Consider the following 25526-nt stretch of genomic DNA (forward strand, 5'->3'; position numbering starts at 1 on the left):
GTGCTCTCTCTACAGGTAGCGCTTAGGTCTAGTTGAATGAAAAAGGAAAAAGAAAAAAATAAAGAAAAGGAAAAAGGAACAGGAAAAGGATAAAGGAAAAGGAAAAATAAAGGAAAGTTTGGAATGTATGATGTTATATGATTTTGATGTGATAATTGATGTATAATAAACTGCCTGACTTACTTACATGGTTGTCCTTTACTGCTTACTGGGCTGCAAAGCTCATTATTGTAAATGTTGACAGACATTCAAATACATGTTAAAAGCAAGGGTGCTACCACCTGACACTGCCTTTAAAGTTGCAGATGTAAATTCACTTTCTTTTCGTTGCGATTGATGTTTGTATAATTGGACAGTGAATATATATATATATATATATATATATATATATATATATATATATATATTTTCTTTTGCGATTGTATGTTCTTAATTGGACATTGTTGAAAGGTCAAATGTAGATGTAAAAGGACTTCAGACTTTATGTATATATGTACGGGCTAGATTGTCAAGCAGGTTGTTTATTTTGCCGTGAAAATGTTTTGTCTAGCATTTTGTTTCATTGATTATAAAGAGGTGAAAATGAGAGGAGCTATCACGTGCCTTAGTTGAATTCCATAATGTGGGCCCCACCAAACCTGTGAAAACTGGGGTCGTGACATAATTAGTGGCGGTTTGTTATAAACCGCCACTAAGTATATATTATTAGTGGTCGTTATCATAAACCGCCACTAAGTATGTATTATTAGTGGCGGTTTATCACAAACCGATAAACCGCCACTAATTAAGCGTCACTAATTCCCTTTTTTCTTGTAGTGATGGAATATGAAACATTAGATTCATCCACGAGAGAGAAGAATCAAAGTTGATTCAGGAATAAAGGATCGGACACAACGATGGTGTAAGGTTCATCCACGAGAAAGAATAAGCAAAGTGCTGATTCAGGAATTGATGGACATTAACATTAGATTCTTTGGGATGAATGATATGGTGGTAGGTGGAACAGGAGAAAGAGACTGGTGAGGAGGAATTCAAACGATCTCACCATATAGAAAGCAAGGAGGAATCAGACGTTAGCTTCAATCGATCCTAAAACAAAAAAGGTAGTATGAGTTGTTATTCCTAGGTTGACACTGATAGGGGGGTGAATCAATGTTTTCTAAAATTCCCTTTGATGTGACACTTCTTTAAGCTCAAGACAAAGTTAGTCAAGATGATCCTATAGTTATCAATTACACAAGGGCATGTCCACTACACACCACAATGTCGCTAGGTCTAGTGCACCACGACTTTGCAATTAAAGCACTCCAATATATGCAATGAAAAATAAACTAGAAACACAAGACACCAAATTTACGTGGTTCAGCCAGATTTCCTGTATCCACGGAGTAATGCCTTAAATAGAGCTTTGTATTTACTCAATACTCTCCAAACTAAAAATTTTGATCAATATAATGATCAAAGAGCACCCACTCTCATTCAAACATGGAGCAACCACTCCAGTATGAACTCTTGTACCCACAAAAGTATAAGACAACAACCTCAAACAACTCAACCCTAACAAGAAACTATTTAAAAGGTGAAACTTTACAAATGAGGGAGATTACAATAGATTACTCACCTTCTTCTTCAATGTTTTCACCAAAATACGCATCCAAGCTTGTTCTTCATACCAATCTTGCTTCTTGGCTTCTCCTCCTTGTTTTTCTTAATCTCCATAGGCCAAACCTTAAAAACTCGCTTATGTTTCGCTCAAATTAGGGATTTTAAAAAGGATAAACGTTCATGTATAGGAACCGTTGGATTTCATCTTCTGAATGAGTCCCGAAGAGAATCTAATCACACAACCATTTGATATCCACTTTAAAATGGCGGGTAAGATCTGGGCCATCTAATGTCTTATGTTATATGAGACATCATAAGATTATTTCAAATATAATCGTTTTGATTCTATCTTAAACATGCAACACATTGGATCATTTTAATCACTATACTTCGCAATGTACCAATATGTATACTCCTGGATAACCAAACACCTCGCGAGGAAATCTTCTCAATCATGGACACTAGAAAACTAACTGCTTCAATCTCATTTCTTAAAATTGGATCTTCATCCATATCCTTCTAATAACCATTAGATTCACACAATTCAGTCTTTCAAAATTACATGCTCCTCCATGAGATACAAAACTTCTTTCACAAAGACCCCCAAACTCTTTAAAAATGATTTTCGAATCCCTGAATGTAGATTATATCACAAAGGTCAAATTTCATCCTATTCTATGTTGCCTAGATTTGCTTTTATATCAAACACTCTCATGAGAAACCTCATAACTTTCTTGTTTAATATAGGAATCACAATTCAAAATGTGATGGGAAAGAAGACTTATGAACTACGGTTTTGAAGTTAGAGTTGAACCCATAAAACAATTTGATGATTACCCAAAAATTCATCCAAGATGACCCTTGTGCAGTAACTTGTGAAATCCACCATTCTAAGAAATCTTCGTTTCACCCAAAAAAACTTAAATTTTCTCAAAAACACTCAAAACTATTGTAATACTATTAATCATCCTCGAAAAAACATAGAAATTTCCCAAAGCCTTCTATGGGACCTTCACTTCAGTACAGTTTATGTACTCTTACAACACACTGTATTTTGGTTGCCAACAATGACGACACATGCAAACTCAGCCAATGGTACAACACAGGCTCAACGATGCCAAAGAAGACCAACATATTGGGGACGACGATAAACAACTGGTAAGATGATTCCGTATTCTCAAAGCTAAGATAAGGTTTTGAGTGATTGAATATAAATCCAAAGGAAAATTAATCGGGTTAGGATAGACATGGTAGATGATAAATGTGATGATTGTGATGACTTACTTGAAAATGCATTTAGAAAAGAAATGAAGCTTTTACTTTTCTTCTCACAACCATGCTCATCTCAAAACATAGTAGCACACAGATGAATCAAAAGCTTAGCTTCAATCGAACCGCAAATAAAGCGAAGCTCAAGTTTTCAACAATTCAAAGGTTAAAGGGTGGGAAAGACGAATTAAAGGAAGTCCAAGGTTTAAGCATAGGAAGATTGGATAAGATAGGCGATGATGAAGCTTTTGTTGAAACAGGGGAAGAGGCGGGTTGGTGAAGTCAACCGGAGCAAAAAAGGTTTTTCCCCACTAGAATTCCATACTGGAGACGTAACAGCTGAAAACTCCTAAAATAATCCGTCAAACCAAGTGCATTTATCACTTCAAATCCTTAGCCTGCTCTACTTGATTTGAGTCTTTAAATTTCCTATCCAACCAAAACCTGACTGAGAATGTTAATGGCACGCTATTGCCATATGACTAACAATATAAATACAGAGGAGTTTTCAACAGCAACTCAAAGCCACCGACTTCAAACACCAAGGGAAAGGAGTTCATCTACATCCAACGTTTGGCTTCAGTACTATGCAACACTAAACTGCGGATGTAGTGGATCTAAAGTTATGGTCGAGATCGAATCTCCACCATAAAAGCTCAATCTCAACCACCATGCCACCTTGAATCCAAACCATAAGTAGTTCAGCATTTCACATTTAATGTGCAACACTGAAGCTCGACCCCTACATCTATAGAGTTCAACTTCATTGTTGCGCATTAAATGGTGATTGCTTATCACATCGGATAATATTGGTATCCATCCGATAAGCAACCAGATTCTAATTCAGATGACTGCTTATTGGATCGGATAATATCAGTTAAAATTTTATCCGATTAGAATAAAGTATTTTTTCTTTTTAAAAAATAATAGTATATTTAGTTTGAAATGATATCTCAAGTGATATTTTAAACCTCACTAAAGTTAAACCGCTTAACCCTAATTAATAGGTTGAACTCACCCTAAACCCTATCAGAATTTTCTATAGCCAACTGACAAAACTATGGAAAAACCATTAGATTGACCTTTTTTTTTCCTTCTAAAAAGAGTTAACAATAAGATTGGGAAACTGGAAATTTGAAATCGGAAGCGAGAAATGATAATCAGCAATCAATAATTTATTGGATTGAAAAATTACTAGATATTCGACAATATTCAGGATTCGATTCGGATACCTTCTATAAATTTCTTTCGTATATTAGATCGTATTCAGATTGCATTTTACTTATTGGATTCAAATACTAGTGGTGGTATATCCGAATCGAATCAAATCCGTTTATAGGTGTAATAGTATGAGTGCATTTGATATATACTTTGAAAGATAAGAGATGTAAAATATGTAATAGAATAAATTCCACAGAATATAAACACAATAACTTACAACTCAAGGGTATGTACATAATTTGCTCATAATTACACGTATCAACTCTTACCATATCTTTGATCAGATGACTGAAACATTTCACAGATCTTTTATTCACGGGAATCAAAAAAGGGGCTCAATGAACAACGAAAGCACTCGATTTTTGGTAACTCCACCAGAAGTACCAATCCCATCACCATGTTGAAAGATGCACTGGGAAGTTCGAGCCATATTCAAGGCCATGTCCACAACCCATCTAGGCAGTCCACAGCTTTGGGCACACTCGTTAAGCTTTTTCCATGAATCCCTAACCAAGCCTTCTATGTGTTGTCTTGCTTCTCCCTCTGAAACACCTTTCTCCTTCATGTAACACTGTATGGATTTGGACACATCGCCCCTTTCCATCTCAGCCTTCATTTTCCAGCCACATATAAAAGCAATTCAACTTTAATAAAATGTTGGAGATTAAGGAACAATCTATTCATAGCATTATCAAGTGAATCGAAAGTAATATATACACGCATATAAAAACATACCTGGGAAGTTCCAAGGTCATCAGTGAGTCGAGTTATGATAGAAGCCCAATAAAATAAATCACTGGAGCCATGGATGAGGCAATCAAGAGTCTCATCAGCTGGTGGGATGCTGCAGCATTCCAGTTGCAAAATACAGGCATGGACCATGGCTACAGGACCACCCACTGTTATCCATGCATTACCCAAGTATTCTTCCAATCCTGGTGTGTACCCCTTATAAAACCATCTTGCTTCCACCAAGTATGCTCTGCAAAGTCTCGCCCACTACAAAATATGACCATGAAATTCATTAAAGCTCTCTTTGTTTTTGCCAAAAAATATAGATCAATTAAATTTTCTTGTAAAGTAATAAACTCCCTTTGTTATGTAGGGTAAGATCAAATCTCGACCACCACTTTAGATCTAGACTGTAGGCAGCTCAGTGTTGCGCATTAATTGCACAGCATTGAAGCAAAATTATTAAACGAGGATGAATAGAAGGGGAAAGGAAATAACCTCTTTCGTTATGTAGGGTAAGATATTCAAGCCAAGATCCTTTTGTGCATCATAAACAATTTCATTTCCAAAATTTAGGAGTGTTGAGTAGCATAACTTCATGTAGTTGGGAAGATCTTCTGTGTTTTTGATATCCCACCTGGCAACATCTCAAATTGATTTTAAACCAGATAATTAAGCAATTAAATATTAATTAGAATGTAAATGTTCCTTACAATTAAGTATGATATGGAGAGTTTATGATCAGACCGGGTTCATACCTGGTCCGACCCTCGACCCCGGTCGAGACGGAGAAAACCGAATCGCTCCCGAGCGAACCGGATCCGGAAGATGGCTTGCTGAAGAAGAAAGCTTATTCGGCTGCAAGCGTGCCCTAATCTTACTTATGGATTAGGGTAATCACCCTGATGATGGCAGACTCAAACTGACGGCTGCGGATAATCATTATCGAAGGGATAACCATCGCATAACCTAAAGGTTATCTCAGGAGTCTTCTACTAGCCCAAACTAGTAGAAGTCTATCGCTCAACGGATCTCACTTATAAGATCCAACGACTACCCGAAGAAGGCTCAAGTGCATCCAACGAAGGAGATTCGAAGGTACACTCTATATAAACCTCACTACCATACAAGGTGAGGGACGGATCAATCGATCGAAAAGAATACTATCTGAGACTCAGGTTCAGATACATACTGATAGACCTAAACTATCAGCGATCTGCTATCTAGATCACCTTTCCCGCTTCTTCATTCCTTAGCTCTGTGCTTCTAGCAGAGCCGTTTGTGATTAAGTTCATCAACTGACTTAGCCTTCGGAGGTGTACTCCCGACCCCAGCGGTCGGGCCACATCTAACGCTTTCGTTTTGCAAGACATCACGTGGAGATCCAAGGGCTGAGCAGATTTTGGACGCATCAATTGGCGCCGTCTATGGGAAAGACTTGAAAAGCCATGGTGACTAGATCAGCAGCCACAGCAGCCGCTGCACAACGCAATTCAGGTGTTCAGATACCTGGAGTGAATAATCCAGATATTCCTCAGGAAAGCCAAAATCCTATCGAGGTGGATGATGGCCAGGGAGGACGTAATCCTCCTCCTGATACAATCCAAGATCAATTGGATCAGGTAAAGATTCAACTCTTGGAGGTGAGCCAAGCACTCCGCATTCTCACCAGACGAGTGGTTTTACCACAAGAGCCTGATCAGCGCGATTCAGGGAGACGTGCATTGCCACGTGACCAGAGACTGGAGGAAGACCGGAATGTTGATAAGAATTTCCATGAAGGAGACCGAGGACTTCGGAGGATCGATGATCAATCGAGGCGAGGCGATCGGTTCGACAGACCGCAAGAGAGTACAACTGATTCAAACACAAGGTTGGATACAGGGGTAAGAACTCACTCACCCACTGTCAGAAGAACCGTTCGTGATGATCGAGCAGTTCGTGACGAGAGGAATGCTCGTGAAGGACGGGCTGTTCGTGATGATCGAGTAGCATGGGATGATCGTGTTAATCGAGGTCGTGATCATATTGCTGAAGATCACCCGACCCAGATTGGTCGAGAATTGGCCAACATCAATGAGAAATTAGGGCAGTTGGCTAAGGGAAGAATAACTGAGGATATTTACTCAGTCATTCGGAAGACCCCTTTTGCTGAGCCAATTGCGGGATATCGGTTTCCCCATAACTTCCGTTTGCCTACCTTCTCAACATTCGATGGCTCCGGAGATCCAACAGCTCACATCGGCTATTACAAACAGACCATGGCGTTTCGTGTAATTCGATGAAATTTTATGCGGGGTTTTTGGTTCATCTCTAACTGGAGCAAAGACAAAAGTGGTTTTCGAACCTCCCCTCTCGGAAGGATTGTAAACTTTGACGAATTGGCGCGCCAATTCATAGGGCGATTCCAGGTGGGATACAGGTCAAGAAAACGGAAGAAACCTTGTTTACTGTCAAACAAGGAAAGAGCGAATCGATCAGAGAGTTTCTGAAAAGATTCAACAAAGTGACGATGGAGATAGAAAACTTGGATGAACAAGTAGCCAGAACCGCTCTATTCACAGGACTCACTAATCGGAAACTCCTGGAGTTATTACTTCAGGATATACCTGCGACTTATGCTGAGTTGGTACAGAGATGCCGAAGCGGGCTGAAGTCATGGAGATTTTAGATGCGCGCCAAGGAGATAATAAAGTCTCCAATAAGGAACAAAAGGCTCCCGAAAGGAAAGCGGAAGCCAAAGAAAAATGTTCGCGATCGGGTTGGAAAATCTCAGCCTTGGCGCCAAAGATCCCCCGGTAAAAGTGAGTACACTCCATTGAATGCTCCTCGGGCTGATATTTTGAATATCCTCAAAAGAAAAAATATTTTAAAGTGGCCGCCTAACATTCTTTTGGTACCCGGAGAGCAGCAGGATCGGGAAAAGTATTGCCGATTCCACAAGGACTATGGTCATTATACTAATGACTGTCGTCATCTAAAGGCAGATATTGAGAGATTGATATCTCAGGGACATCTGTCCAGTTTTGTTAGCAGGAGAAGGGAGGAGCCACGTGGGCCACGTGCGGCTGCTCCAAAGAGGGATCGCTCGGTTAGTTCAGAACGATCGAGGGAGGCCCCGAAGTCTAAGAAAGGCAAGGAGGTGATTGAAGCTGCTACTCGGTCACCGATCCTTACCATCTTCGGGGGACCAGAGCCCGAATCATTCCGGAGTCTGAAAACAAAATCCAAATTTGTTGGAGCCGGAGAGGTGCAGAAGCGGAAGAAGCTGAATGGTGAAGATTCTATCACCTTTAGCGAGGAAGACGAAAGAGACGTTTGTTTACCTCATGATGATGCTATAGTCATCAAGGTAGAGATTGCACGGCGTGAAGTGCATAGAGTTTTGATTGATACAGGTCTCCGCAGTGACCTAATTTCCTACGAAGTGTATCAAAAATTGAAGGTGGATCAGGACTTGATGAAACCTTCATCTACACACCTATATGGCTTTGCAGGGTCATCTGGCAGAGCGGAAGGATCGGTTCAGTTGGATTTGTCTATTGGAAGTTTTCCTAAGGAAACAACTGTCCGAATAAATTTTTTGGTGGTTCGAGAACTACCAGCCTATAATATGATTCTCGGGCGACCATCTTTATCCAAGATAGGTGCTATTGTTTCAACAAAACACCTGAAGATAAAATTCCCGATCGATATGGGAATTGGTCAAGTCTCCTCCGACTCGAAGATCTCTTGGCAGTGTTATGTTGCCTATTTAAAAGACAAGGAGGGTCCGAGGAAGGTTATCGCGCCCTCCCCATAGAAGTTCGAGATGATCGGGAAGAGACAGAGATGCAAAGGCCCGAACTAGTGGAGAAACTGGAGCAAATCCAGCTGTGTACCGAAGACGAGAAAAAGATTACTTATATCGGGTCTGAACAGCTGGAAGAGTTTAAAGATGAGTTGAAGTTATTTCTCCAACAGAATAAGGATGTATTCGCATGGTCTCACTGAGGACATGCTCGGGATCGATCGGGCCATTGCAGAGCACAAACTCGGATAGACCCTAAGGCGAAACCAAGGATACGTAAAAGAAGAAATTTCTCTATTGAAAAGTATGAAGCCGTTCGAAGCGAAGTTGAAAAACTTAAGAATTCTGGTTTCATAGAACCAATCGAGTGCCCAACTTGGTTGGCCAACGTGGTGATGGTGAAAAAGGCGAATGGGAAGTGGAGGATGTGTACAGACTACACAGATCTAAACAAAGCTTGCCCAAAAGATTGCTACCCGTTGCTTCGGATTGACCTCTTGATAGATGCGATCACAGGATATGAAACTTTAAGTTTCATGGATGCCTACTCGTGGTATAATCAGATCCTTATGTATAAGGAGGATGAGAAGTATACGGCTTTCATGACTGATCGTGAGAGCTATTATTACAAGGTCATGCCTTTTGGCCTGAAGAATGCAGGAGCAACATATCAGAGGGCCGTCAACAAGATTTTCAAAGAGCTGATAGGAAAGAATGTTGAAGCTTATGTTGACGACATGCTAGTGAAAAGCTTTACAAAAGCAAATCATATTGCAGATTTGACCGAGGTTTTCTCAAGATCTACGGAAACATCAAATGAAGCTAAACCCAGAAAAATGTGCCTTTGGAGTCTCCTCGGGCAAATTTTTGGGTTTCATGGTATCACCGAGGGGAATTGAGGCTAATCCCGCCAAAATACAAGCTCGATTGATATGGAGGCTCCCAAAACCGTTCGGGATGTACAATGTTTGACAGGGAGAGTTGTCGCTTTAAATCGATTTATCTCCAAGTCTAGAGAAAATGTTTGCCTTTCTTCAAGGCACTTAAAGACCTGAAGGGCAGTAAGGAAGCAAAGTGGATCAAGAGTGCCGGAAAGCTTTCGAGGAATTAAAAGAAGCACTTGGACAACCACCGATCCTGTCCAAACCAGAGAAGGGGGAAATATTACAGCTATATCTAGCGACGTCCCTTTCGGCGGTCGGTGCAAGACTTGTTCGGGAGAAAGAAAAAAAAATAGTGGCCGATTTACTATGTAAGCCACGTGTTTCTAGATGCGGAGACCAGATATTCGCAGATTGAGAAGCAGGCTCTAGCTCTCATGATGGCCGCCAGGAAGCTAAGGCCATATTTTCAGTGCTCATCCAATTGAGGTATTTACAACTTTTCCTCTTAGTAAAGTTCTTAACAAACCTGATTTGTCCGGAAGGATGGTGTCCCGGTAGGTTGAGCTCAATGAGTTCCAAGTGAGCTTTAAGCCCGTAAACCGCAATCAAGGCTCGTGCATTAGCCGACTTTGTAGTAGAAACTACCGCACCAGAGGAGCCCACCGTTGAGGATCCCATTATACCAACCACTTGGGAGGTATATGTGGATGGTTCGAGTAATAAAGATGGAGCAGGCGCTGGAATTCTATTAAAAAGTCCAATAGGATTTATTATTCGATATGCTTTGAGATTCGCATTTGATGCAAGTAATAACGAAGCAGAATATGAGGCCCTGATAGCAGGACTTCGGTTGTCAAAAGCATTAGCTATTGCAAATGTTACTATTTATAGTGACTCTCAGCTTATAGTCAACCAAGTCCAGGGGGAGTATGGCATTAAAGAACCACGCTTGCAAAAATATCGGGAGATAGTGCAGGCATTTCAAAACCAATTTCGGAATATGAAGATATCTCGATTTCGAGGAATGAAAATTCAAAGGCGATGAGCTATCCCGACTAGCCAATGCCAAGGAAAAGAATCTAGACCCTTCGGTCTACATTGAAGAGATAACTTTTCCAAGTTATCATGAGAAAGAAATTTCTTATATTGAAGCAGAACGTTGCTGGATGGATCCAATAATCGAGTATCTAAGGGATGACAAATTACTCGAGGATCCAAAGAGAGGCAAGGTTGATCAAGATTCGATCAGCTAGATTTGTCATTCAGAATGGGAGACTATACAAAAGATCTTATGTTGGACCCCTTATGAGATGTATAGGCCCCGAAGGAGCAAAATCAGCTTTGGCTGAAGTTCATGAAGGAATTTGTGGAGCTCACATGGGTGGCCGAGCCCTGGCCCACAAAATTCTAAGACTTGGGTTATATTAGCCTAAGATCCAAGAGGCTGCTATGGACTACGTTCGTCGATGTGGTAACTGTCAAATTCATGCTACAATATCGAAGCGCCCGGCGGAAACTATGACTTCAATTCTAAATCCCATTCCCTTTGCAATGTGGGGAATTGATATCATGGGCAAATTCACCAAGGCATCAAAGGGACGGGAATATCCGATAGTAGCAATTGATTACTTCACAAAATGGGTAGAAGCTGCACCACCGGCGACAATTACTAAGAAAAAAGTGGAGAAATTTGTGCTTGAATCAATCATATATAGCTTTGGGATTCCAAAGATTATTGTCACTGACCATGGTACTCAGTTCGACTGTCCACAATTTGAGCAATTCTGTGGAACATATATGATCGAGCATCGTATGTCCTCAGTGGCATACCCCCAAAGCAATGGCCAGGTAGAGGTTACTAACCGAACGCTACTGGAAGGAATAAAGAGAAGACTCAAAGCTGACAAAGCTTCTTGGGTCGAAGAACTACATAATGTACTGTGGGCTTATAGAACTACGGTTCGAACACCTACAGGAGAAACTCCATTCAGGTTGGCATATGGATCCGAAGCATTGGCACCAGTGGAGATAATGGTGGGGACATTACGGGATTGTGAGTTCGAGGAAAAAGCAAATGAACAAGGATTGCTTGATAGTCTTGATTTGTTGGACGAAGTTCGGGCAAAGGCAATAGCACGAACTCAACATTATCAAAGAAGGATAGCGTCTCATTACAATACTCGAGTTAAGAATCGTCGGTACTTAGCCGGAGATCTGGTGTTGAGAAACACCCTAGCTTCCGACCCGCGTCACCAAAGAAAATTGGACCCTTCCTGGGAAGGACCTTATATGGTTGTGAAACCGGTCGGTTCAGGAGCTTACAAGCTGAAGAACATCGATTCCCAGAAAGAGTTGGATCGTTCATGGAATGCTAGGCATCTCAAAAAGTTTTATCCTTGAGGATGATTTCAATTTTGTTCGCGATGTAATCATTTTCAACTCAATCAATGCAATTTTTGGCTTTCAACAAACTATCTTTTGATTGGGGGGCATCATACACCACATTCAAGAACAAGATCCAACTATAAGGCATCGGACGAAAATTCGTATGGGTCATTCAACACTTATGGAAATTTTTCGAACTTTCTTAAGTCGGGGCATTGGATGAAAATCCGAGTGAGTTCCTTTTGCAAGGCGTCGGTTTGAAACCCGAGTGAGTTCCTTCGAGACTTATTGAATTTTTGAATTATCCTCAAGTAAAGGCATCGGTTTAAAACCCGAGTGAGTTCCTTCTCAGACTTATTGTATTTCTCCGGAAATCCTTAAGTAAAGGCATCGGTTTTAAACCCGAGTGAGTTCCTTCTCGGACTTATTGTATTTCTCCGGAAATCCTTAAGTAAAGGCATTGTTTCACTAACTAAGACCTAATACAACGACCTAATACAACGGCGATTCAAGTGGCTAGCAAAGTTCAAGATAAAGTAATTTCTTATTTCTTCAAAAGATCCAAAGAGGCCAAGATCAAAACAATTACAAGAGCTGGATACAATCTTCGATCAAAGAAGAAAGTCATTATAGGTGATCATTAACAAGTTATACAAGATCGACGCGACTTTGTTAGAACAAACATATGAGTCAACCATTGGTGGGGATTCAAGGAAAAGAAGAGAAGAAATGAGGATTACAAAAATATTTCGGTATGCATAAAAGCCTCCGCAATTTCATACTCTTTGTCCAACTTTGTCCAGGAGAAGAATGGTCCTCGACCAAACTCGCATTCAAGACAAGCTCGTCATAATTGACTTCTTCTAGCGGAGAATAAACAGAGAATCTTCCAGATATTGCATAATATCTGGATCGGAAGGTGGAGGATCAATCTTATCCTTGGTCCAATCGGGAGGAGGAATACCCGTGTCGGTAAATACTTCAGGATGGCAAACAAGACCGTAGGGAGTCGTATCAAAATGAGGATCCTACCTTAATATTGATTCACATACTTCGTTCTCACCATCCCGGTACGCCCGCAAGTTATAAGCATTCAAGCATATCAACAAAGGGCTTACCGTGTAAATACTTGAAGACGCAGGCTCTGCGAACATCAGTTGGAAGGGATTCGGCAAAGGAACGACAGCTTGCCTTTCAAGTAACGTTTCAGATCCTTTGGCTCCCGACTTTCCAACTGTTCGCTCCAGCCGCCGGATCTTCTCCCCGGCATCATCCAAGTCCGACCGAAGACGACCAATCATCGAATTTTTTTCTCCCCGCCACCTCCCCAGCTAGATTCCGAAGGCGAGCAATCTCAACATCTTTATCTTCAGCAGATTTCCCGAAGCCTAGAAACTTCATTGCTCAACCTATCGAGTCTAGTAACTACTTCCACTTGGTTGTGGAAGTTACAAAGAAGACTCCCGCAAACAACTTCCTAGTTAGCGAGGAGCAGAAAAAGTAATTTTTCAAAATCGAGGATAATGAAGAAAGACTTACATCACCAAAGTGACTTCGTAAAGACTTCATCCGGAAGTTTGGAAAGAACTCGCGCTCTCGTAAGTCATTCGAGCAGCAAGACACCATTCCAACGCTCTCGTCAAACTCGTTTGACACTAATTCAAGCGAAGGATGAGAAGGATGAACTACACCAAGAGAAGGATGAGCTTCATCACTTGTCACCCAACGGCGCTTCCTAGTGGCAAAATCCTCCAACTCAGAAGGAGAGGACGAGGATGCCAAACAAGCACTAGAGTTAGAAATCGGAGCAGCACTTGCTGGGACCACACCTTCATTAGACGCCAACATAGTTGCCTCGGATGCCCGAAGAGTCTCCTTCGGGGGTACACCAACAAAGCTCACCCAGCCAGGAGCGCCCGGCAGCACCATCGGCAACGGAGTGATCAAGATCTTCCCGGGAAAGACGAGCGATCACTTCGGGCAAAGGAGGCGCAGGATGGCATCAATAGAAACTGCGGGAATCGACTTGAAGATTCACCGCCAGCCGCCTTACGCTTGGAGGATTCACTAGCTGAAACCACCGCACTGGCCCCAACCACCACCGACGGAACGATTTTCTTGCAAGATTTTGCTCTGATAAAGTTCGGGTTGATCTTGGGAGCCACTACGCAAAACAACAAAAAAACCAGCCGTATCGGACAGAAATAAACGACAAAGAACAAATGGGAAACCCTAGTTTTCTAAAGCTTCTGACAAACCAACAAACTAAACCCCAAGTCTCACTACTGTGCAGTTTACTCAGGGGGGAAGTGGGGAAAGAGATGAGTAATCAAAAAACTCACTTGTTCAGAAGTTGATAGAGCTGTTGTTGGAGTACGAGGAATACGGAAGCGTGCCGAAGGACGAAAGGTCGCTTTGGCACTTTAGCAAATCTAACTTGCGTAAGTCGTGATAGATGGAGAGTACCCACGAAGGCTTTAAATAGCCTCGTGTATAAGACGACGGTTGAAGGCTAAGGACAACCGACGACCTAGATCGAAATGACGCTTCGAAATCTGCAAAAAACAAGATCAATGGTCGAAGGGATGCCACATGGAAACATGTGGAAGCAAGCACCTGATGCAGAGATACCTCCAATCGTCGCACTGCCATTAAAATAACGGATGTATTTCCGATGCATTGGAAACAGTGGAATGGTATACAAAAGCAGGAAAACGTTTGAACTTCGCAGAAGGGAAACGTGCGGACTTTGCAATAAATGAAGTAGTGGGGAACATTAATGCATCTTCCCGAAACGCATCTTCACAATATTTCTACAAGATTATTATTCGGCGAGGAATGAAAAGTTAAGTGATAAGTTTTATCATTAATACTTTGATATTCAAGGCAAGATTTCGGCAGGAGACGGGGAAATTTAGAGGCCAACATGAAAAAAGAAATGTCTATTCATTAAATTGAGGGTAAATCTTTACAAAAGGACAACTCCCTAAGCCTTTTCTTCTTTGTTGGCCGAGGGACCCTGGTCGGGAGGACTTTTCTCAGGACCATGAGAAGAGCCTTCCTCAAGAGTGGCATCGGCTGAATCCTCTACAACAACAACTTGAGACTCAGCTTGTGATTTCTCCTCTGGAAGTGCCGGCTCGTCATTCAGGTATGCCTCATATTGAGGGTCAGCTGGAAAAGGATCATCTTCTTCCTGGGCCCAGTCCGGGAGATCCATACCAACTTTCCCGAAGACCTCTTGGTGGCATACCTCACGAAAAGGAGCAGTGTGGAAGTCAGGGATCGATCCAAGGATTTGCTCCCAAACGTCGTTCTGCCCCATGCGATAAGCTTGAATGTTGTAGAGACCTAGCAACTCGGAGAAAGGTACGCTGTTCAGGTATTTCCGAATGCACTCCTTCCGAAGTTCTGGCTTTATATGCTCAGGCTTGCTAGGGATCGCCAACTTCAGATATTCTTCGAGCTCCCTACTTTTGATTTCAAGGTTGTCACCAAACAACGTGGCAGCTGCCTTTTGCTTCCTGGCCTCGCGCTTGGCAGCTGTGACACGAATTTTCGAAGTCTCGAGGGCTTCCTTGAGGGAGATCACTTCTTCCTTATGCTTTTTCTGCAGCTCCACGGTAGCTGCAGTCAGCTGGTCTATTTCTGAATTGGCCTTGGCCAATTTCTCTTCACAAGTTTGCAAAGCAAGGAGTCTGGTGCGACCAACCCGGCTCAATGCTTCCATGTGTTGATAAAAGCTCAACACAAAGATTCCCGGGAAGGCGGAAGATATCGAAGAAGTCATAAGAAATTATGAAAACATAAGTAAGCAAGAAGACCGGTACCTTGTAGATTGACTAACAAGGGAGGTGTCATCTAGGGCTTCAAACTCCCGGCGATCGAAGGAGCAAGACCGAGGGAGCTCCATTCTCGCAGCCTTTCTCAGGATCCCGAGTAACCCCGTCGGTCATCTTCGTGGTCCACCGGGGGGTGAAGACCTCCTCACCATCCGTCGAAGCTTTGGATTTTTTATTAGAGGGAGCATCAATTGTGTCATGCCTCCTCTTGGTTCGGGCGGAGGAGGAGACATTAGACCTCTCCACCATTGGTTTCTTCCCTTTACCCGAAGCATCGCCTACAGGCCCGATATTCCCGATACCCCCGTAAGAAGGGTCGGGAGAGGGAAGAGAAGCCTCTTGATCTACGGTCAAGACCCTGGGCGATCGTTGCTCGGCTGTCACAACGGCCCTAGCGGCCTTCACCCGCAGGCTTTCACGGTTCATTCCGGGAGGCACCGCAAAGAAGAAGGACAAGAGTCGAATTCAAAACATATTACTTCAGTCAAATCAAAGGATGATGGTTAGAAGCTCACAATGAGCCAAGCCCCAAGATCGAAGGATGGAGTTATACTCCACTTCATATCCATGTATCTCTTGATACCACGGAATGGATTTGATCTTCCTGATGGCCGCCTCGTCTTCTCTGGATAAGGGAAGGCCCCGGTTACTCTCGGACGAAGAAGTAAACCTCCTCCAGGTGGTTGGGAAGTTAAGATCTGATGGAGGCGCTCGACGTAAAAAAGTATTGTTCGCGCCATCTTTTGTGGTTAGAAGGGCAAGTTCCTTTGACAAGGATGCTGCCCCTCCAATCAAGTTCAGCCTTATTGCGTTTGGACAGAAAAAACCCATCCGGGAGGATGGGAGATAGAAAGAACATGAAAATGTACAAAAAGAGAAAGAGATGGCGTAATGCCAAGCTCAAAACACAAACCCAAGAAGCCGACGATGAGACGCCAGCTATTGGGGAGGAGCATTCCGGGACAAATGTTCCAGATGATTCAAAACTCATGGAGAACAAAGGATTAAAAAAGGGAAAGCAAACCCCGCTTTCCACCGCATCTATATACAGAGAAAATTCACCCGAAAGGGATGAATCAACCCTCTCATCGGGGTGGGGAGCCCTAACCCGATATGAGGAAGGAAGATCAAAATCTTGGACAGTTGAAAGAAGGGTTTCCTCATTGTAAATGGAGGGAATGCAGCCAGGTCCACCATTGGACCCGGAGGTTTGAGGCTGCCTAGAAGACTCGACAATCTTGGAAGATCCAGACTCGAGGAGGACAGGAGAAGTTTCGGTTTTTCTTTCAAAACCTTTTCGAGAAACTTCAGCGAACTCCCGCCAGAGGACGCTTAGGGTTTTGTTATCACTATCCGATCGTTCGGGAGCAGGAGAAGCAAAAGCGTCACACTGCTATTACCAACATGGGGTACTAAAGAAGCCCTATCGTCCGCCATTACTCGTTTCAAGAATCTACAAAAAGAAAAAGACTAGTAAACTTACCGATTCAAGTGAGACGGAAGCTTGAGAGCAGGAAGGCGCGAAGCGGACAACAAAGGTTCAAATTCCGACAGGAAGAATGAAACCTACGAAGACAACGAACCGCTTTTAAAACTCCCGCACGAGTGTTCGGGAATCTGAACGATCGAGATTGATTCAAAATCAACGATCAAGATTGAAAGACGTTTTGAAAGTTCGAACTCACGAATCCGAAATAGGCGTTCGGAAACCGTCGCTTGGATGACGTGAGCCACGACAGATCAACTGCAACGAGATATGTGGCCTTACACTCACAACGCTCGAGGAAAAGTGACCACCGCATTAAATGTGATATGACATTTAATGAAGCACGCAGAGATCATCACCTGACGACGAACCCAGATAAAACCAAGCCCTCGGGATCGACCGAACGCTTGGTCTGGGGGGCTCGTGATATGGAGAATTTATGATGAGACCGGGTTCATACTTGGTCCGACCCTAGACCCCGGTCGAGACGGAGAAAACCGAATCGCTCCCGAGCGAACCGGATCCGGAAGATGGCTTGCTGAAGAAGAAAGCTTATTCGGCTGCAAGCGTGCCCTAATCTTACTTATGGATTAGGGTAATCACCCTGATGATGGCAGACTCAAACTGACGGCTGTGGATAATCATTATCGAAGGGATAACCATCGCATAACCTAAAGGTTATCTCAGGAGTCCTCTACTAGCCCAAACTAGTAGAAGTCTATCGCTCAACGGATCTCACTGATAAGATCCAACGACTACCCGAAGAAGGCTCAAGTGCATCCAACGAAGGAGATTCGAAGGTACAGTCTATATAAACCTCACTACCATACAAGGTGAGGGACGGATCAATCGATCGAAAAGAATACTATCTGAGACTCAGGTTCAGATACATACTGATAGACCTAAACTATCAGCGATCTGCTATCTAGATCACCTTTCCCAGTTTTTCATTCCTTAGCTCTGTGCTTCTAGCAGAGCCGTTTGTGATTAAGTTCATCAACTGACTTAGCCTTCGGAGGTGGACTCCCGACCCCAGTGGTCGGGCCACATCTAACGCTTTCGTTTTGCAGGACATCACGTGGAGATCCAAGGGCTGAGCAGATTTTGGACGCATCAAAGTCTCTCTAAATTTTACCTTTCAATCGCATTCGTGAAGAGTTCAAGTTCATCAAGTGATCCATATACATCATAAATGTCATCAATTACTGTGAGTATTGAGATTAATTTGGTGAGCTCTATTCTACATTTGGAGAATCCCTGTTCATAGATTATCCCAACTGCCCACATGAAATTCTCCACCAGTCGGTCCCTTGCAAAGCAAAGCTCTTTTTCTAATGCCAATTCTCTCCACCACCTGCAATAAAAAAAAATTAAAAAAAATTTATGTAAAAATATTTAAATTATTGTATACTAATAACATTGAATATATATATATATATATATATATATATATATATATATATAAAAGATCGGAGGTTCATATGAGTCAGTTTATACACATCTCCATGAGGGTAATTTTTTTATATTGAATTTAAATATATGGGCAGTGATATGACCCTGGTCCCAAGATGATTCTTCCAAATTATAGTTTAAACATATGGTATTCAAATAGACTTTTTACTAAAAATCACCTAGAAAGCTCCTGTAATTCCTTTTGGTGTACTGACTGCACAATGTTAAAATCTAGCTTTCCTAGCTCAAGCAATACGAACCAACTCTTCTTCACATTGATATCCTTCTCGTAAGCATTTATAAAGTTTCTAGCTTCTAATCTCACCATTCTCCATTGCAATGGAACTTCTAGTGACTGTCTCACTCTTTCTGTGAGATTACTTTCGGGCTTTTCTATCAACAATGACTTGAGACTTGAGACACTGAACTCCATGGCATTCTCTAGTAGAGTTTCTCCATTCACTCCAAGATGTGCAGCTTCATACAAGGACAAGAGTCCCTCAGTTTCATCACTTAACCACTTCTTGAAGTGTGCATTTTTGTTCTTGAATTCATTGAACACATCTATAAATTAAAACATGTCATCATTTAGGCTCTTTTTGGTATCAATTCTCATTCTCTATAATGCCTATTTAAAAGAAATAAATACAAGAATTCATTATTGGTCAAGAATGAAAAATGATTTGGTGAATTTAGTCAAAAATAAATTATGGAATAAAAAAATTGGTATATCAAAATAAAAAATTGTTAGAAAATAATAGGGAGCAAATGAGAAAAGAGAAGAAAAAACAAAGTACGATTTTTTATAGAAGAATGTGTATTGACTATTTTACCTTCATCTTAATTATAAAGTTTTAAATAGACCTTTGCATAAATGAAGGGAATGAAAATCTGATCATAATTCATAATAGACAAAAAGTCTATTATGAATTTTGGAGACTTTTCTATTATTTTAAATAAAACAAAACTGATCATGGATGCCACACAATTTAAGTATCTTTCATTATCAACAAAAAATAATAATAATTAATAAATAAATATTCGTGTTCGTGATCTAGTAGTTAAGATGCAATTTTATTTCTTTATATGTGCAGATCACCTGAACTGATCTGATAACCATGTTGTCGAAGAAGTCGAAACTTTAAGGCAGCAGAGTAAAGATCATCATCATCAATGCCCTCCCAATAACCCAGATGATGAAGACTAAGGGACTCTCTGATCATCTGCTCAAAGTGGTAAGCCACTCCCAGGCGTTGAATCAAATCGATGAGTTTCAACTGAAGCAATGGATCTTGATTGGTAGACTGTATAAGCAGCTTCACCTCTTTCTTGAGCTCCTTTAGGCGAGCATAGGAGAGCTCATTCTGCATTAATCCAGACAAGCAAGGGATAAGAGTTTTATATAAGCAATAAAATATAGTAGGTGATCGAAGTGTAGGAATTCAAAAGGGATGAGATTCACAACCGTGCAAGGATTCTTCAGAGTCTGAATGAATTGGTGATCCCAAATGGTAGGATGATAATGGGCCGATCGGCGTTCATGACACTCTTGTGATGCCGACGACCGCACCACCGTGAGCAGCGTGTGTAGGAGATCGTTGGTTGATACACGTTGCTGCTGCTGCTGCTTCTGCCTCTGTTTCGCAGCCATGAGATAGTTCTGTCGGTAGCCAAAAACGAAGAAGAGAGTTGAGGTATGAAGCCCAGTTTCAAGAGTGGTTGAAAGGTAGTTGAAATAGCAGAATGGACCATTTTGATTGATTACTTGAAGACAACTAATTCGTTTCCAGATTGTTTACAAGATCGTCTTGAGGATCTAACCGCAAAGCGAGTCTACTTATATAATTGAAGTTTTAAAAAACACGCCAGTTCTTTGAAGCGATCGTGTGGTAGAGAAAGAGATAAGAAAGACCATGCACTTCTTTAATTTTATGGTTGGCAATTACCATGCTTTAAAAACATGCTTAAAACCATTAAGAGGAGACAGTTAATTCAATGGGTGGATATCTTCTAAGCATACTTTTAGAGCATAAAACACATTATAGTGGTTAAAGTAAACATTGTCCACATGGTGATTCCACACACGAGAGAGAGAAAAATTGTTTGGATGTTGTGCAATTAATGCGCGAACAGTTGAGATACAGATCTCAATCGTGATTTTGATTTGGATCGTCAATTTTCAAAAAATGTATTTTCACACTTTTGAGAAACGGAAGATCTCGACCCTTGAATTTTTATCAATATAAACTTGCTTATTTGGTTCTTCATGAAATTTAAAAGAGGTAATTGCTATTGCCCCTTCTATTAAATTATAAAATTTTATTTTTTATGAAATTACATTCTTTCCAAACTTCTAAGTATGTTAAGAGGCCATTAAGGTTAAATGTGTATTATTGATTTTGTCTTTTCCTAGAATTATTGATTTTTCTTTTGTTATAACTTAATTACTATTTTATCACCTGTACTTTTCTAATATTACTAACCCAACATTTTATGATCTAAGTACTGGCGCATGTCATGGTAATACATAGCCCAATGCAAGTCATCTACTAAGTCACATCCACTCGGAGTCAGATATCTCCCTTCCGTGCACTAGACAGTCCGTTGCGGTATAATAGCCTCCCTTCCGTGCCTAGGCAATCCGTTCTGGTAACTCCCTCCCTAGAGTCATCGTACCCTATGGTTCCAACCAACTCAAACTACAGACTCTCAACCCTATTGATCATCCACATATAATAAACGAGAAGCTCTCATGTCCTCTCATAGTTTGGCTACCAGTCTTGAGTGCCCATGAGCCCAGGCTTATTATGTGCAACCTTACCAATGAATGACCCCCACAATGTAATTGTGTCCTCTCACGGGTTGATTACCGATTTTGAGCATCCACCAATCCCCATTGCTGCGGATCACTCGGTCTCAATGCCCCTTCCGATAGGGTCAAATATATATGATAGGGTTTTCCCTAGCCAAACTCATCTAGACCATACCAAGGTATGTCATACAGTAGTTGGGGAAAGCGTCAAAGGGCATCATAGGAAAGTGTCTCATACCACCTCCATTGATGTCCAAAGATAGAACGCCAAAAGGGCAGTCCTCAATCCACACCCACACTTAGGCAATCACAACACATCATGATTCCATAATTAGCACAATAGAGTCCAACTCACAATCACATCATTCATAATCAATAACAATGTAAATCATGTTATGAATAGCCTACTGTAATTACATAAGTATAACAATATAGAAAAAGTATAACTACAATAGCTAACACATGCATATAGGTCCTAACATATCAAAGCATTTATTTGTGCAAATTGTGAGTGAACGTATTCACCTTATAGTCAACTTTGTAAGTCCCCAAGTAAGAGATCAAGGAGCAAGTCCAAATTCACCAAGATAATCCTAAACAAACATGTATAGAACATAAGGAACAAACTCTAATGATCGGAGACGAAATAGAGTTAAAACGGAGAAGAGTTGTTGTCACAGACACTTTTGGTTGGTTGCCTTGGCCACTTGGATCGACCAAAACTACTTTGTACAAACAGTAACTTCCAACTTTTGTTGGAAACTCTTCAAACGACATCGGAACACTCCAAAATTAATAGAAAATTTCTAAAATGAGATTTAGAGACTATCTATGATGATCTAAACATCAAACAATGTCATTGGAATAGAAATCCAATAAATCACCTAATAGGCTTGATTCGCGGATTTATATGAAAACATTAGAATGAATGGGGATTCATTATAACGATAAGAAATCAGTAGATCATGCATAGAAAACAACCTAGGAGTAAATCTAACATAGATTAGAATCAAATAACAATAGTAATGATAGATAATGATCTCATTCTAAATCAAAACATCGAAATCACATCGTATTGTCTATGGAGAGAGTAGAGTGAATGGGAATTCACTCTAAAACTATGAGGATCTGAGACTAGGCCATTACAATAGTGTAAGACCTTCCTCACAATCAAAACAAATAGTAGAAAAAGTAGAGATAATAGAACAATGAAGTATATGATCGAATACTAACCTTGTTAAGAAAATCAATGGAGGAACTTCTCTTGGATGCTTGGAATCAACCTTGGGTTTAAGAATAAGGCTCTAGAGTTCTTCTCACATTCTCCAAAGGCTAAGATGCAAAGTGGTGTGATTTAGTCCATATATATATATAGGGCTTCAAAACCTAAAACTCCCCAAAATAGACAATCTGTCCCTAGGCATGCTTTGGTCGATTGGGTCAACCAAAGGGATCGACCAAGACAAGGCCTTAGGTCAAAATTGCTGAATTTGGTTCCCAAAAGCCAAATTCACCACTTGGGTCCTCAACCAACATTAGGAAGGTTCTTACCTAACTTCATAGGACCTTCCGAAGGTGTTAACATTGTACTCAAGGTCCATATTCCAAGTCCATCATCATTTAGGCTACATCTTCTCTCAAAATCATATAAGGTTTCCATAATGGGATCTTCACTATCAATCTCCATTGGTCCTAGGTCAGAGCCAATGGGTTCAATAGAGAGGGTCCACAATTGTCTTCTACCTTGACTTCGGGTCTTCAGACCTACAACATAGATTTCTGAGTTAGGCTTGGTCCGGGATTTCACATCAGCAACCAATCAAGTCAAAGATATTGTCATGAAGAGACTTGATGTGAAATCCCCTATGATCCTAACATAGAAATTCATATTGTAGGTCCAAGAACCCGGAATGCAAGTAGAAGATAGTTATGGGCCATCCAAATAGAGACTATTGGATTGGAACCTAAATCAATGGAACTGGATGATGAAAATGATGCACCTAGAGTTTTGCTAAGTTTCGGTAGAAGAACTAACTCGAGCATTGACGGACGAGGAAAGTGGATTAAGAGTTCACCGTTGGCACTTTTGAAAGATCCCCAAGATCAAATAAGACCCTTCTGATGTGTGAGTTAAGTGCTGAAGCAGTGCCACAAGGCAACTACCCACAAAACTCACTCTTGGAGTAAGTTATAGGGGTAGGGTCAATTGGGTAGGGGTCTTCCCAGACAACCCCTAATTGGAGCCCACGAGTAAGAAAGGGGTATTTTGAGATTTTGTGTTTCGAACCCCTATTTAATGCTATCTTCAACCTACAACGTGTTATTTTACTCCTAGCCGTCAAAGAAGTCATTTCAGAGGAGGAGAACTTTGCAGCGATCGTTTGGAAAATGATCTAAGTTCTAACTATAAATTCTAAGATTAGTTAATTCCTCTTTCATTCTAAGTTATCTATTTTGATATTTTGTCAGAGGAAAAAACTCGTGGGAAGATCAATAATTATAGGGAACCTAAACCCTATTTTTATCTTGTGATTAGAGTGATTCTACAATCACTCTATTCGCCGATTTTCTTCATGGATATATCAAATTTATATTTTATTAGATTATTGTTTAGATTTAAGTTTTAGATCTCTTGCTATTGTTAGACATTGTTTTTTGGGAGTTTTTGGAAATCTCCAATCATTTTAGAAATAGTTTGGAACCTAAATTCGAAGCCATCGAAAAACCATATCGGTTGTTGTCGGTGCATCAACAGGGGTCGCTAGACAAGGATCCCCCAGGTGACCCCACTCTCGAGGGTCGATTGGTAGGGGTCTCCCCGAGCCACCCTACCTAGGCAATCCTACCCCCTTTTATTTTGGTTTGTGTTTCTAATTTCGAAGTTTGACTTCTTAGGTTAATTCTAACTTTAACCATTGATCAATTAGGATAATTTGGATCGTGTTAAGCCATCTTTGATTCGCTTTAAAAAAGTTGCAAATCTATTGACTGGTGAGGAATTCAGCTATGTCTATTTAATATTGACATTTAATTTGATATTGAACATGCATAATGAATGATATGCTGTAATTATATGGTTATTTCATAAGCCTTATATTCTGAACAAAGTACATTACAATTCATCACATTCACCCAGATCATTTTTTTTTTTTTTAGTTTGCCAATCCCGGTTTCCAAGGCTTTGCTCTGATTAATCTGGTGTTCGACCCGGGTCGCACACTTGGCTGTGGTGGGTGAGTCTCCCAGCGGGAATTTTTTGCATCCACAAGGTTTCTATACCAGAACTTTTCTTAAGCGGACCAAGCTGCTTACCACTTGGACCAACCCCCGTTGGTACCCAGATCATTTAAAACACAAGACAAAGTACATAACAAAGTGCTAGTAATCCTTTACTACTTAACCCTCTCGGCATATGCCCCGCCGCTTGAGAGCTTCGGTTGATGATGGTGGAAGTTGCGGTGCCTGAGGAAGACAAAATTGAGTAGCAAGTTGTTCCATAAGGCTCTACATCAAAGTCATATGACCCTCAATGATGTCAAAGCGTGCATCGAAATGCTACTGGAAGGAGGTGATACGGCTCTATAGATCAGCTGCAGATGGATAATGTTCATCCCAAGTGGGTGGTAAGATGTGCTCCGTGGTGTGCTTCTCCTGCTGATGGTCCTCATCTCCTACATCCATATCTTGTGTCTCATCATCACTGTCCATCATGCATAGAAGCTGGTGGAGGAGCAGGGTTAGGGGCGGTGAACCGGAAATTAGAGCATGTGAGGATGTTCCTGAGCATGTTGGCTTCCAAATATCTCTTGAATTACCAAATAAAATTGAATTAGACATTGAGCATGGTCCACTACAGCTCCGGCATTATTGATTTTGTCATCAAGATTATGATATGCAATTCTTCTTCTCCACACTCTAGGCCTGCTTTTTGAAAGACATAGCTTGGCCAAGAGGGCAAACAAGTATGATCCATCAACCTATTTATCCCACATGGAACAAACAAGGGGGAAGAAGTCGACGTGGTCAATCCAATTTGAAAAGAAATAAA

The 25526-nt window shown here is 41.1% G+C and overlaps 1 protein-coding gene across 1 annotated transcript; it reads right to left on the minus strand.

The window, feature by feature from the left end:
- Positions 1-4417: 4417 nt before the first annotated feature.
- LOC149028760 (trans-ocimene synthase, chloroplastic-like) lies at positions 4418-20385 on the minus strand. Its single transcript, XM_089161436.1, has 7 exons — positions 20132-20385; positions 19766-20030; positions 18846-19230; positions 18350-18568; positions 5326-5464; positions 4831-5094; positions 4418-4705 (listed from the first exon to the last, which is right to left on the minus strand). The coding sequence occupies exons 1-7, from the start codon at positions 20315-20317 to the stop codon at positions 4418-4420; spliced, it is 1746 nt and encodes a 581-aa protein (XP_089017562.1). The 5' UTR covers positions 20318-20385.
- Positions 20386-25526: the final 5141 nt, after the last annotated feature.

The sequence above is a fragment of the Hakea prostrata genome, chromosome 1 (genome assembly GCF_041222555.1).
Source record: "Hakea prostrata isolate BN-2017 chromosome 1, UWA_Hpros_2, whole genome shotgun sequence".
NCBI classification, from domain to species: domain Eukaryota; kingdom Viridiplantae; phylum Streptophyta; class Magnoliopsida; order Proteales; family Proteaceae; genus Hakea; species Hakea prostrata.

Excerpts from the sequence above, each read along its gene's own strand:
- LOC149028760 (XM_089161436.1), bottom strand. The coding sequence starts at position 20,317 with ATGGCTGCGAAACAGAGGCAGAAGCAGCAGCAGCAGCAACGTGTATCA. Across the intron at positions 5,095-5,325 it reads TACCCTACATAACGAAAGAG|TGGGCGAGACTTTGCAGAGC; the intron begins GTTATTTCCTTT and ends CATATTTTGTAG. Across the intron at positions 4,706-4,830 it reads ATGACCTTGGAACTTCCCAG|GCTGAGATGGAAAGGGGCGA; the intron begins GTATGTTTTTAT and ends TGGAAAATGAAG.